General features: G+C 35.6%; 1 protein-coding gene across 2 annotated transcripts; it reads left to right on the top strand.

Annotated features, from left to right (window-relative positions):
- Positions 1 to 5,574: 5,574 nt before the first annotated feature.
- On the top strand, positions 5,575 to 12,243 carry LOC131956203 (uncharacterized protein C05D11.13-like). 2 transcript variants are annotated; one of them, XM_059320621.1, is made up of 3 exons: positions 5,575 to 5,643; positions 8,903 to 9,133; positions 11,214 to 12,243. In XM_059320621.1, exon 3 carries the CDS (start codon positions 11,276 to 11,278, stop codon positions 11,801 to 11,803), a length of 528 nt encoding a protein of 175 aa, XP_059176604.1. In that variant the 5' UTR covers positions 5,575 to 5,643; positions 8,903 to 9,133; positions 11,214 to 11,275; the 3' UTR covers positions 11,804 to 12,243. The 2 variants fall into 2 exon arrangements, with proteins under 2 accessions (XP_059176604.1, XP_059176605.1); XM_059320622.1 differs by lacking the exon at positions 5,575 to 5,643 and adding an exon at positions 8,135 to 8,230.
- Positions 12,244 to 13,251: the final 1,008 nt, after the last annotated feature.

Here is a 13,251-nt window from a genome sequence, read left to right as displayed (position 1 = left end):
ACTCAACCGGTCAGGCGGATATTTCAAGGTAGCGTGCCTTCATCACCAACGGTCAATTTAATGTCATGGAAATTTTTGGAATGATAGATTTTTGAATGGTTGTTCGGTCTTTATTTCAACTTGTCTAGTTCGTGTGCTAAAGTTGGCTTCTCTCTGAAGAAATGTAAACAGACCTGGTTGACCGCTGGCTGACCCAAGGTGGCGCTGACGTGTATGGCGTCATCGGTAGGCGTGGGCATGCTAGGCGTGACTTGACCTGAAGCTTCCTACCAGGTGTCGATGACGTCGCTTGACCTTTGAACTGCTCGTGTACAGGGGCGGGTTTAGACCACCCCGTACATTTATATAATCATATTAAATATTTTCTAATCTTTAAAAATATATGGCAAGCGCTAAAATTATAGTTACGTTTTCTATAAAAAAAAAAGTCGTTTGAAAACCATCGATTACACTCATTTTCAGATTTGTTTGTATTGAATATAAGCCGTTGAAATGCCAAATAGAATTATTTTTGTCAATTGAAATATTTTTATAAAAACCGCTTTCAACCCCTTCGGAATGGCCAGGGAAAGTAAAACAATGAAAGGCACAACCAGTGTTCCTTCCAGACATTTTTCTCGAGGGATGGGCACTTGAAATTTTAGGGGGGGGGGGACTGTTAAAAGTATATCTTTTCTTATAATATGAAACCCATTTTGTTCAAGGGAGGGGGCGGTAGACTTTCTTCGGGGTGGGCTCCGTTTTTGAACATTGAAGATTACCATTCAATAATTAGTAATGTATTTTTAGCGCAATTTCCATACTGGGATTGCGATTATTAATTTGTCATTTCTGGATGGATGTGTGTCCGCAGCGTGTCCACAGCTTTAAGTCGTATCTCTTCCTCAACGAAGCAATATCGAGGACTAGTTCCAAAGCAAATGTTAAGCAAGTTTCGAGGATGATTGTGGGCCAAAAAAAATCCCTGAATTCCTTCCTTGATTTCCCGGAAAAGCCAAAAAACCTCGAAAAAATGCAGTTTTTGGCCCATATCTCGGCAACCAGACCACTTAGCGACTTGAAACATTTACCAATCGATTCCTGCCATAATTTAAAACAATATTGCAGAAGAACGCTTTCGAAAATATCCTTTTGTTCGGTCACAAAAAATTTTGCTGAATATATTATTTATCTCGATTTAAAATTGTTATGGATAACATAAGGAAATTGCGCTTAAATTGTCACTAGACTTTTTATTAACTTGTTTTTGTAATTGAACCTAAATCGTAAATAAAAACGCAATCATCGTACGGCATCAGAGGCGTAGCGACCCTTCCCGGCGCCCGGGGACAAACATTCGATTTGCATCCCCCCCCCGTCAAACTTTCGATCTGCACCCCCCCCCCTCGAACTTATCATTTGCATCCCCCCGGTCAAACTTTCGATTTGCACCCCCCCCCCACCCCCTCGAACTTTTCATTTGCACCCCCCTCCCCCTCAACGTTCAATTTGGCGCCCCCCCCCCCCTTAGGTCGGCGCCCGGGGACATATCCCCCCCCCGCTACGCCTCTGTACGGCATTGACCAGCGACAACAGCTTCAAACGTGCTGAAGGCAGAGCATATACAAAACCATAGGCAGATAATTTAGAGAGGGGGATTGAGAGAGGGTATGGGGCAGATTGTCATGGTGCACGTTGACATGGGGCAGCTTGTCATGGCGTTGCGAGGGAGAGATATTTTGACATGCTTTGACCAACCCATAAAACTATTGACATACTATTGAACCGACCAATCAAAAAAGTTAATTTAGATGATAGAAATCTTGTAGCAACAGAAGGTGGGATAGATCAAACAAGTCAAATTAGTGTCGCCATCACCACCTTGGGACTACCAGCAAGACAAAACCACGATATGACGTCACGCTGGTCGCTTCTTGCCGCCTGATGACGACATTCAAACCACGGTATCTGATGACGACATTCAGACAACACCACCTGGGGTAAGTCAAGGTCAGCCACACGTGTTTTATATAAGACCACTTCCATCCAGATCATCTCTACTCTCACAGAAACTCGTGTCCAGAAGTCGTTCCTATCTGTAAAATAAGAAAACACTCTGCATTAAACTATTAGACATCAGGTATGTAGATTTCTGTGATTTACTTAATTGTTAAGTTTTACACCTTTTCTAAAACCTGGTTATGTTTTTAGTTGTGGTGTAACCATGTTAAAAATTATTAGATATCCGGCATGTAAAGATGGATTTAAATTGTGTGTGATGTACTTCATTATTATGTTTTTATTGATTTTACACGCTTGATTTATATTAGAACAGCTTGTCATATTTTTAAGTTGTGGTGTAAGTTTGTCATCAATTTACAGACAACAAGTTTGGAAAGATAGATACAACATTGTATTTTATTAAAACTAATACAACTAACAAAAATTAAACATTTTGGTTGTGTTTAAATTGATTTCAACCTTTGCTCAGTAGGTACCAAAAATGAACAGAAAATTCGCCCACAACCTTCTGTTAACGTACAAAAATATCGAGAGGGTCTCTGATTTCTCAATCGGCATTCCACTGCCAGACTCTAAGAAAAGTCATAGTGAGCTCAATGAAGAACGGTAAGATATGTTTTTTAATAGATAGGACTTTAAGTTGTGTTATTTAGTGTATTAATTGTTTATCAACAATGCAGATATTTTGTAAAATACATTTTATTATGTATGTACGTTGTAATAGATAGTTTAATGCACCAACCAATTTATATTGATTATTTGTTACTTGAGCGCATAGCATAACATGTATATTTTACGCATATAAAAGATAAAGTCTCATTTATTAACTTCTGATAAATTAAAGCTAACCAGCACTATTTTTTTACTGGACCGTCTACTATTCACATAATATTTAAAGAATACACCAAATTTATCTACATAGCACCAACATGTATTTAATAAAAATAAATCCTTAATTTTAACAATGTGTGCAATAAAACATAACAAAAACCAAAGTACTGCTAAATATGTTTACAGAAATGAACAACTTTTTACTTTAATTCATTTAATTTATAAAGCTAACATCTGTTAATCAAAATTGACGGTTGGCTTTTTTTCACAGCAAAATTGTTCAGGGCCAAGCCCAGAGTGGAAAAATACGAAAACTATCATCGTGTAACGATTACACGGTGAATATTCGAGAAGACAACATGTACTACACTCTGGTCATGGCTCTAGTAGAAGGGGAACTGGACTTGGTCAAGCAGATGTTGGACGCTGGGGTCGACCCCACTGGACCAAGTGACCAGTACTTTGAAACTGTGATCTGTCTGGCCCTGACCTTAGGTCCTGATGTTGTAAGAATGGTCATCAACTATGGGGCACTCAAAGGCTGCAATAGGTAGGTCAACATAGCTTCACATTTGTAATTAACTATTAACTTTGGCACTAAAATGTTATTGTTTTGTAACATTTTAAAACAATAATGCTTATGTTGAAACTATATTTCTAATATACTCAGATATTTTAAAACATGGTACTAAACTATTTCTAAAAAAAAAATTTCCACGTTTACTTATTTGAAAACATGTTACTAAACAATTTTCAAATTATTTTCCACGTTCAGTTTTTTGGAAACCTTGTTACTAAGATATTTCTAAAACTATTTTGCAGGGTCGGTTATTTGAGAATCTTCATGACGCTATTTTTCTTACAAAAGCCACAAGATCTCTTGGACGCCATCTTTGAATCAGATCTGGAAAATTCCACCCGAGGATTTGACGACTACGTGTCGTGGAACTTTCCCCTAGAAACCATGAAAGCTGCATTAGAAAACTACGCGTTTATGGAGAAAGTAAACCACATCGAGCGGCTCATCTCACGGCCCAGAAGTTTATTTTCATTGTCCAAGCAGGCCGTTGTCCAGTGTCTTGGGCCTATGCCGGCTAGACGAGAGAAAGTCCAGCAACTGGCCGTCCCAAAACACGTCCAACAAGACCTCTGTGATGCGGATCAGCTGGATCTGACCAACCGACAACACGAAAATCTGAAGTCTGTAAATTTAGTAGAACGGTGTACTGATTACAACCCAGTTGAAATGCTTGTGTATGAGACTCGATTTAACATTTTGTGACTTAATATATGCCAGCTATATGTATACCATGATTTTAATTATTTAAACATATATTTAGTTTCTTTTGTATACTCAAATATATAATAACATGTGTATTACTTTTTTTTCAAAAGGCAAATGTCAAATAGTGTAAAAAAATAATGCTTTTAAATTGCCATATGGTATTTAATTTTAAAAAAAAAATTGTGCTTTCAACATTATGCTGTTATCTGTATCTGCAATCCTTAACTAATCCTTAAATAATTTTGCATATTAAGTTGGAAAATTCAATAAATAATTTTTAAATACATATTCTTGTTTTCCTTACATAGATGTGTATGTCTAATTATTATGTTAACTATTTTCTAGAATTACAAATTAAAACACATGCGTGATATCAGTGACCTTTATTGAATTCATTCACAGAGTTCATTCCGGCAAAATGATCTTGCTATTGCAACCATTAAAATATCTCCCAATAGGCATATATATGTACACGAGATAGTAACTTCCATATTCCTTCAAATTTCCTGACTTTATAGCTACAGAAAAACACAATGCTGCAAATCTAAACTTAAAGCTAATAACATTTTAATGATTATACGAATCAGATACATTTAATCTTCCTTTTAGCCACAGACATAAAGTTAAGTAAAGTTCCCTTTCAAACCTGAAAGGTCTATAGGGCAAGTGAAGTAGACAGTGTCACCTAGTGCGGTCCGCACCCCCCGCCCCGCCCTCGCGACGCTTCTGCTGGTGGTATAACTCGCTGGCAGTAGCGTAGCGAGGGGGGGGGGGACATATGTCCCGGGGCGCCGACCTTAGGGCGCGCCGACCTTAGGGCGCGCCGACCTTAGGGGGCGCCAAAATGGGTTGGAAAAATAAATTGAAAGGTTGAGGGGGTGCAAATCGAAAGTTTGAGGGGGGTGCAAATCGAAATCTCGAGGGGGGTGCAAATCGAAAAGTTTGTCCCCGGGCGCCGGGAAGGGTCGCTACGCCTCTGCTCGCTGGTAACTAAAATGTAGGCCTATTGTTTTGTCTGCGTCGTGGGGTGTAATTGCTTGCTTTTTTAAATTAAAACTTGTTTGTTACGTAGGTGGGGTGGGGAGTATAGATTTTTGTGTGGGTGTCGAATCGATATATTTTAGCTCAAATATATTTAAGAGTCGAAGCAGAATTTTAAAAAAAAAGTGCTGATGTTTGCATACAATTACTTAACAAATCACAATCCATGTGAATTTCCTTTAGAATCTAAAGGAAATTCACATGGATTGTGATCGTAGAAGCCACCTAAACATGCTAAAGATTTTAAATTTATAAATTGTGTGTTTTCACTTGCCCCAGTTGAAGTTCAGTTATAACTCAATCTTGCCAATGCCAGTTGGCGTTTTTTTAAGCAAATGTAAATCTATATCATTTTTATTAGGTACATCTTTTTTATTTAAAGTTAGGAAAGCTACTTTCGCTTTTCGCTTTAAACTGAAGTTTTAAAATCAAAACATTTCAACATAGAAATCTTGAATCTAGATCTAGATCTAGATTGAATCTAGGTAAAGGATTTGCTTGTATTTTAGCATGATAGAACTTGAAATGACTAGAATTTTATGTAGATCTAGATCTAGTTAAATGTAGCATAAATATTAAATAAATAATAAATTAAATAAAACCGTTGGCCGTGGCGGCGTATGGGCAGCATCGGAGTTTTAATTTCTAGACCTAGATCTAGATCTAGATTCTAGATCTAGAATTCTAGATCTAGAATTCTAGTACAGTTTTTACTTTTTAGGGTTCTAAATTTTATATAGATCTTGATTATTCTTGATCTAGGCCTACCTAAAAAAATACTTAAAAATGTCAGAATACTGTACCTAGTTAGTTTTTATAGTTATAGTTAAGTTATAAAAATAATCTAGATCAGAGGCGTAGCGAGGGGGGGGGGGGGGGTGCGGACCGCACCGGGTGACACCATTTAGGGGGGGTGACACCAAGGCAAAAAATAGTCAAATATAGAGTTTGAGGGGGAGTGCTAATCGAAAGTTCAAGGGGAGTGCAAATTGAAAGTTTGAGGGGGGGGGGTCGCAAATCGAAAATTGAAAGTTTGTCCCCGGGAAGAGTCGCTACGCCTCTGGGGGGGGGGGGGGGGGGTGACACCATTAAGTGCCGCACCTGGTGACTCCCGACTTCGCTACACCACTGATCTAGATTCTGAATAATTCTAAATTCATCATTTAATTTTAATCTAGATTTAGATCTAGCCTAGATTCTAAATCTAGATCTAATAAATTGAAATTCTAATAGTCTAAATAATAGTGCTTAAGTTAATTTAGATCTAGTGACAATACTTATCAATACTATTTATTGTATTTAAGGCCTACTACTGTAGTATTACTGTATTTAGTATTTAGGGCTCTAATTTTTTCTTAGTTACTATTACTCTGGCCCACACTGTCAGTATAAAATTTAATTTACGATTGGCTAGACCAGATTCTTCTTGTTCTTCTTCTTCGTTCTTAATTTTTAGTGTTGGAAGGGATCGAGCCTTATCTGCCAGAGGGTTTGAACTCGATCCTTTTTTGAATTTATCAACCATGATCTTTTGTCGACTCGACCATGCCTCCATCACAATTAAGGATACATGTCAACTGGTTATGCACCTTTGAGGCCCATTGACTCCGATTTCAGCCTGCTTTTTGTTTTTGATTTGCTTCCTTTTTCCAACCAAGAACAAACTACAAGGCAGCAGTTGTCTCTCTTAGAAAAGTGGCTGTCCCCAGCTTTTGAGCCTCACTTTTTTCTGCCTGAGGATTCGAACTGGAGACACTCGGTTTAGTAGCCATGAGCTTTACCGACTCCACCACGCCGACAACTAGACCAGTCTATTGAGTCACTATTGACTAGCTACCGATCTATAAGTTATAAAACTGAACCATTTAATAATATTTTTCTTTAGAAAGTTTAGTTTGTATATGCCTAATATTATTATAATTTAGGCGTAAATAGCTAAAATTAAATAACGTAGCAAATAAAAAAAAATTGGGTAGGCGTAATCTATCGTTTTAAGTATGTAAAACCGGCCGAGACTAGTAATGTGAAAAAAAGGTGACTCATTATTTTTTAGTAATTATTTCCCATTTTTAGGAGATTTTATGTTTTGAAAGTTACAAAATGTTTTAAAGTTTCATTAATGTACCTGTTTTTAAACAATTGTATTAAAACTTTTCAGTAAAAAATAAAGACTAGCAATGCTTTCATCAGATGCAAACAAGCTCATTTACTTGAGCAGCCATCTTGTTTAAGTTTGTTTTTTTGTTTTTTGGTAAAATTATAGTTAGAGATTTAGGGGAAACCACTTTAACTTACAGAAGGCCGCTTTTTATATAGCAAATCCTGCTCGCAAACACTGCTGTTGATATATTTAGTTATTGATTTTGGTTTATTATTCAGTTATCTATAATATTTGACACAAATATGTCACAATATTATATTGTGACATATTTGTGTCAAATATTATATAATGTAAAAAAGGCAAATCTGGTATTCTATTGTTTTTTGTGCGTAAAATCGGCGGAGGCTAGTAATGTGTGAAAAATTTGCCTCATTGTTAAGGCTTAATTATATTAATAGAAGTATATTGAATATACTTCTATTAATATAATTAAGCCTTAACAATGAGGCAAATTTTTCACACATTACTAGCCTCCGCCGATTTTACGCACAAAAAACAATAGAATACCAGATTTGCCTTTTTTACATTATAATTACTAAGCCCCAATTTATTAATTAAAATAAATGAGGCATTTTTTAAAAGAATTTTTGGTCGTAATACTTTTTCTAGCTTCTAGAAATATATAGGCTACACTTGATATTATTACACATTCAACCTAATAAACGTAATTACTAATAATTATTAGTCGTCTGCTTAGTAGTTAGTCATGATGTAGTTATACAGTTAAACAGTTATAGTTATAGTCTTATAGACAAGTGATACTAGTGTACCAGTATTACTATATTAAATTCTAGGTCTATTAGGTGTAGCGCTAGAAATTCAAAATTTGATTCAAGTACTAGATCTAATAAGTGGGCCTAAAATATTGGATTAATCTAATATTAGTGCCTAATAAGTTTAATTTTAATAAGGTTTGTTTCTTTGGGTTAGTGTCATTGAGCTTTTAATTTAAAATGGAAAATTAAATTCCATGATTTAAAAAAAAAAGCACCAACTTTAACAGTTAAATCATTATAAAGATCTATCTAGATACTTGATACTAATACTGTCTATTAACAAGGCCTACTTTGTAGAAACTTCTGTTTACATAATTTAATATTAATTTTTATTGTTTAAGTATTGCACCACAGATGAAATGTATTCCACTTGTAATAACGATTGTAATAACAATGTCTTATTTTTTTTTACTTAGACTTAGGCTGCTTAAGCAGTTGTGTAGTTAACATTTAATGTCAGTACCTCTAGCCAGTTAATTATAAGGCTTGGTGAACTTGAGCCCTGAAACCACTTCTCCGGATTAGCATTAATGTGCTCTACTACTTGAACAATAGGCCTATATCCCAACTTAATATTTGTATTTCATTGTAAACATATATTTATATTAACTAGAAATGTTCAATAGTTATTTACAGTCATTACATGTACTTGTACTTTTTATTTCTGTAAGCTAAGATATCCTAAATATGTCCATTTATCAATTATTAAAAGTTATTTTATTTTTATTGTGTTAATTCAATACCATTTTTGTCTGTGTGTGTTAGTGTAATGATTTTAAAAACTAAACAGTGTTTTTTTACTTTCAGATTTTGTCTGAAGCAACTCATACTGACGCTAGACTGTTATCCCAAAAGTGACAAGTTCAAATCCAGGCTCAAGTCAGAAGAAAGTCCCTGAGTCCACCCAGCACTGATGGGTATCTAACTCATATTAGGAAAGTAAAGGCGGCTGAAGATAGTGCTGACCACATCATCACTTCATTTGCTGAATTCACAGAAACCAGTGAACTCCATGTTTCCTGCTCCGTGGCCTAACAGGTTTGAAGCTGAAACTTTACTACTTTACAACTCTCACTGTTGTTTACAATACCTTCATTCACTAACATTAACACAAACAATCAAAAAACAAAAAAAATATTCAACATAAAGTAATTAAGAAAAACTCAATTTTTATTTTAATTCAAAAAATTAATTTCTCAGTATTAAAATGTAAAGGCATTTGATTTATAAGTTACCCAGTAGTATCAGGGGAATTTAATTTTTGTTCTTGCATCAAATATTGTTATTCACAAATTACAGTCTTATATGAATTCTTCATTATAGCACACATTTTGATTTCTTATGCTTCGCTGTTAAGATATCCTGGAATTTGTGTAGGGTACTTTCTTCTGTGTTTACTAGAGGTCTATATGCACTGATTTAATTCAGGTAATCTGAAAAATGGATGTACACACAATATTTATACTCAGAATTTTCTCTTATAATCTTTTTTCTTCTTCTGTGTTCTTAGTGTTGGTAGAGATTTCCCCCAACACAATTAAGTATACATGCCAACTTGTTATGCGCCATATAGGCCATTGACTCTGATTTCAGCCTGCTTTTCTGTTAAGATTTGCTTCCATACCCTTTGTGTAACCAAGAACAAAGTTACAAGGCAGTAGTTGTTTGATTTGAGAGTTGTCTTTCCTTGAAGAGTTGCTGTCCCCAGCTTTCGAGCTTCATCTACCTGAGGATTTGAACTTGAGACTTTTTGGTTTAGCAGCCATGGGCTTTACTGGCTCAACCATGCCTACCCCTTTCTCTTATAATCACAGCTCATATTTTAAACATAATAAGCCAAACAAAAATGTAAATAAAGTTGTAAGTAAAACTAGCCATTAAATCTATAATTACTTTAGGTCCAATTTGAAAATTATCAATTAAGCCTATCCCTAAATCTAAACTCGAGATCTAATAACCATGGTACAAGGCCTACTAAATAACTGGGTGTAGCTATATTTACACCTAGATTTTGCTACATTCCAGACTAGATGAGCTATTTCTAGATCTAGAATCTGGACTAGAGTAGCGTCTGTTACAGTATTACACTGACACTAAGTCTTAAACAAAATTTATATGTATTACTGTGTAAATTGTTACTAAGATGCCCCACTCTTAACTCTAATACTGGTGTCGCTAGGTTGGGTGTCACCCGGTGTGGCACTTCATGTTGTAACCCCCCCCCCTCCCAGCTACACACACCAAAACGGGGGGGGGGGGTGGGAGAAATTATATATATATATATATATATATATATATATATATATATATATATATATACATACATATATATATGTGTGTGTGTGTTTAATTATTGTTGAGATGGTCAATGTGTATATTAAAGACTTTTAAACGCTAATTTTTTATTAACTGAACAGGCGAAAAACATTTTACTTTTATATATTTTGCAATTTTTTGTCTTTGTGTCAACCCCTTAAATGGTATCACCCGGTGCGTTACACACCCCCGCCTCGCGACGCCTCTGCCTACATCCTATACAATTTGTCAAAAAAAAAAAAACAACTACATTCTTCTTCAATACAACACAATTTGAAATTGAATTTAGTATCAATGCTGTTATTTTAACAATATTGCTATTCTATAGTTACTGAAGTTATTCAAATAAAAAGATATTATATGTAAACTGATGTGGTATGACACAACTAATACCAATTTCTTTTTATTAATTTTTATTAATTTTATTAATAACAGTAGTGTTAGTGTGCAGGCCTACTAACTCAGACCAATTTATTTATTTTTTGTATTAATTCTGTATTACATAACAAATCAATTTTTTCAAAAAAGTCCTATATTTGTATTTTAGAGGTAACTATTATAGCATATATTAGTCTCCAGTTTCTAGGCCTATTAATTCTAACTAGCCGACACACGATATAGTTGTTTTATTTTCTACTTTTCAATAATTCATAATTTGTGAATTTGTCACTACATTAATGCTGTGACTGAAAATATTTTGCACGTGAAGGATGATAATCATCACCCTCACTTTCCACTCCACATTATTAAAGTATTTCTCTGACTCTTTATGTTCATATTTAAATAATTATTTTCTCTATAGATCTACAAGTATAGAGTACGACACTAATTTTAAAGACTAGTCGTGATTTGCCTGTGTTGGAAATGGAAACATTTGATTCAGAACTGGAACCTGAGAGTAAACTAGAGAGAAAAAGACGCAAGGCAAGAGAAAGGAAGGCCCGATGGAAAGCTAAACTAGATGAAGTATCTAAGGCTAGGATTCGGGAAACAGAAGCAAATCGCAACTACTTAAAGAGACATATTATGGAGATGCCAGAAGAGGCTTTAGCACGACGGAAGGCAGAGGCCAGTGGTGGTAGGTGCAGAAGAGATGATGAACCTTCAGAATTTTTACTAGCGATGCGGCGGGCAAACACCTTAGCTCAAAGACGCAGACGAGCGAATCTAGATCCAGAGACAGCTGCGAGGCAACGGGAGGCCGATGCTGCACGCAGAAGAAAAGCTAGAGAGGAAGAGACTCCAGAAGCTGCAGAAGCGAGGCGGTGGGCAAATACCTTAGCTCAAAGACGCAGAAGAGCGAATCTAGATCCGGAGACAGCAGCGAGAAGAAGGGAGGCCAATGCTGCACGCAAAAGAAAAGTTAGAGGAAAGGAGGGCGAAATTCATTAAAGATAATATACAACCAGAATATTGCGGTAAAAATTTCAATATCTGCCTGATTTGTTATTTTAAGTATTTTGCTGACAAGTTTCCTCCTGATTGTAAATTTGACGTTCAGGAAAAGAGTAGATTGACAAACTTAACTAATGCTTCTGGGATCTGGACTGACTCTTCAAAAACCCTATGATGTTTGATTAGTTTTTTTATACAATTAACTTATTTAATTCACATTTTGTTATATTTTTAGACTTGTGTAAAAACTAATCTGAGATTAAATAGTTACAGTCGAATGCATCTAGTCTATGATTTAAGCCATGATTATTAATCGCTCTTTTATTTTTGTTGCCAGTCGGTGAACAAGATTTTGTTTTGGTGTCTGGATGTTGTGTTTAATCCAAATGTAGTAGTGAGCAGAGTTTCTTCCAGCCATCACTTCGAAGAAAGTCTACCCCCCCCCCCCCCCCGAACGAGATGAATTTTATATCATAAACATACTTTTACTAGTGTCCGCCCCCCTGGAAAATGTAGACCCCCCCCCCACCACCCGGAAATATCAAGTACCCCCTCGGAGAAAAAAGTCTGGAAGAAACACTGATAGTGAGTGGACTGTAAAGTTGTTGTAATGGATGTTATGAAATTGTGATTTGCTAGGTGTAGCCTACTGATTTTACGTTTGGTCTTGACGAATAGGGCTGGTAAGTGGGTCACCAACCAGTTCTATGGCTCATGCAGGTTTTATTAAGCCGTAGCACTGGTTGGTGACCTACTTACCAGCCCTATAACCATACTGTCTAACCTTAATACCAATGTGATTTTGGCTTACTATCATTTTGCCAAGGCCATATGTGATATCATGGTGACTGCGCTTGGCGCTTCATTAAAACGTCATAAAGAGATATATTGTTATTACGTCATGATTGGGTGTCTTCGTATGTGGTTTAACTGTCGGGCAAAGTGAATACAATTATTGTCAGTTATCACCTGTGTGTATTTGCAATAGAATAACTAATATTTGAAATATGTTTGTTTATAAATTAAGGAAAATTCAGTTGTATGTGAACAAAGTAACATATACTATGTGTTTTATGTACATATGTAAAAAAAACAATGACACAAAGAACGGCAATGTTAATAATATAAGTACAAACACTGAAAAAATATTTTATGTGTTTATCATTCTTTACGGTTATTAATTAAAGCTTGTTAATAATAACAATACGTACAGTCTTTAAATTATTTGATGTGTTTTGTACTCGTAAAGTGTTGACCAGAATATTCGTAAATAGGAACTAACTATGTAGTATTTATTGATGACTTATTTAACGAAAGTTTCTTTATCGAACCAAACGATCTATAGGGTAAGTGAAGTAGAGTTCACCTGTTTCTGTAACTTCCGCAGTCACTTTTACTTCCCTAACGTCAGTATGTTACCCATCAGAGCTGGGTTGACTCAGGGA

The sequence above is a fragment of the Physella acuta genome, unplaced genomic scaffold (assembly GCF_028476545.2).
Source record: "Physella acuta isolate Inbredline_101_S28 unplaced genomic scaffold, ASM2847654v3 ptg001133l, whole genome shotgun sequence".
In the NCBI taxonomy this organism is placed as follows: domain Eukaryota; kingdom Metazoa; phylum Mollusca; class Gastropoda; family Physidae; genus Physella; species Physella acuta.
The sequence above is the reverse complement of the archived record's forward strand: the minus strand, read 5'-3'. Positions and strand labels throughout refer to the sequence as shown.

Coding starts and splice junctions, on each gene's coding strand:
- LOC131956203 (XM_059320621.1), top strand. CDS start 11,276: ATGGAAACATTTGATTCAGAACTGGAACCTGAGAGTAAACTAGAGAGA.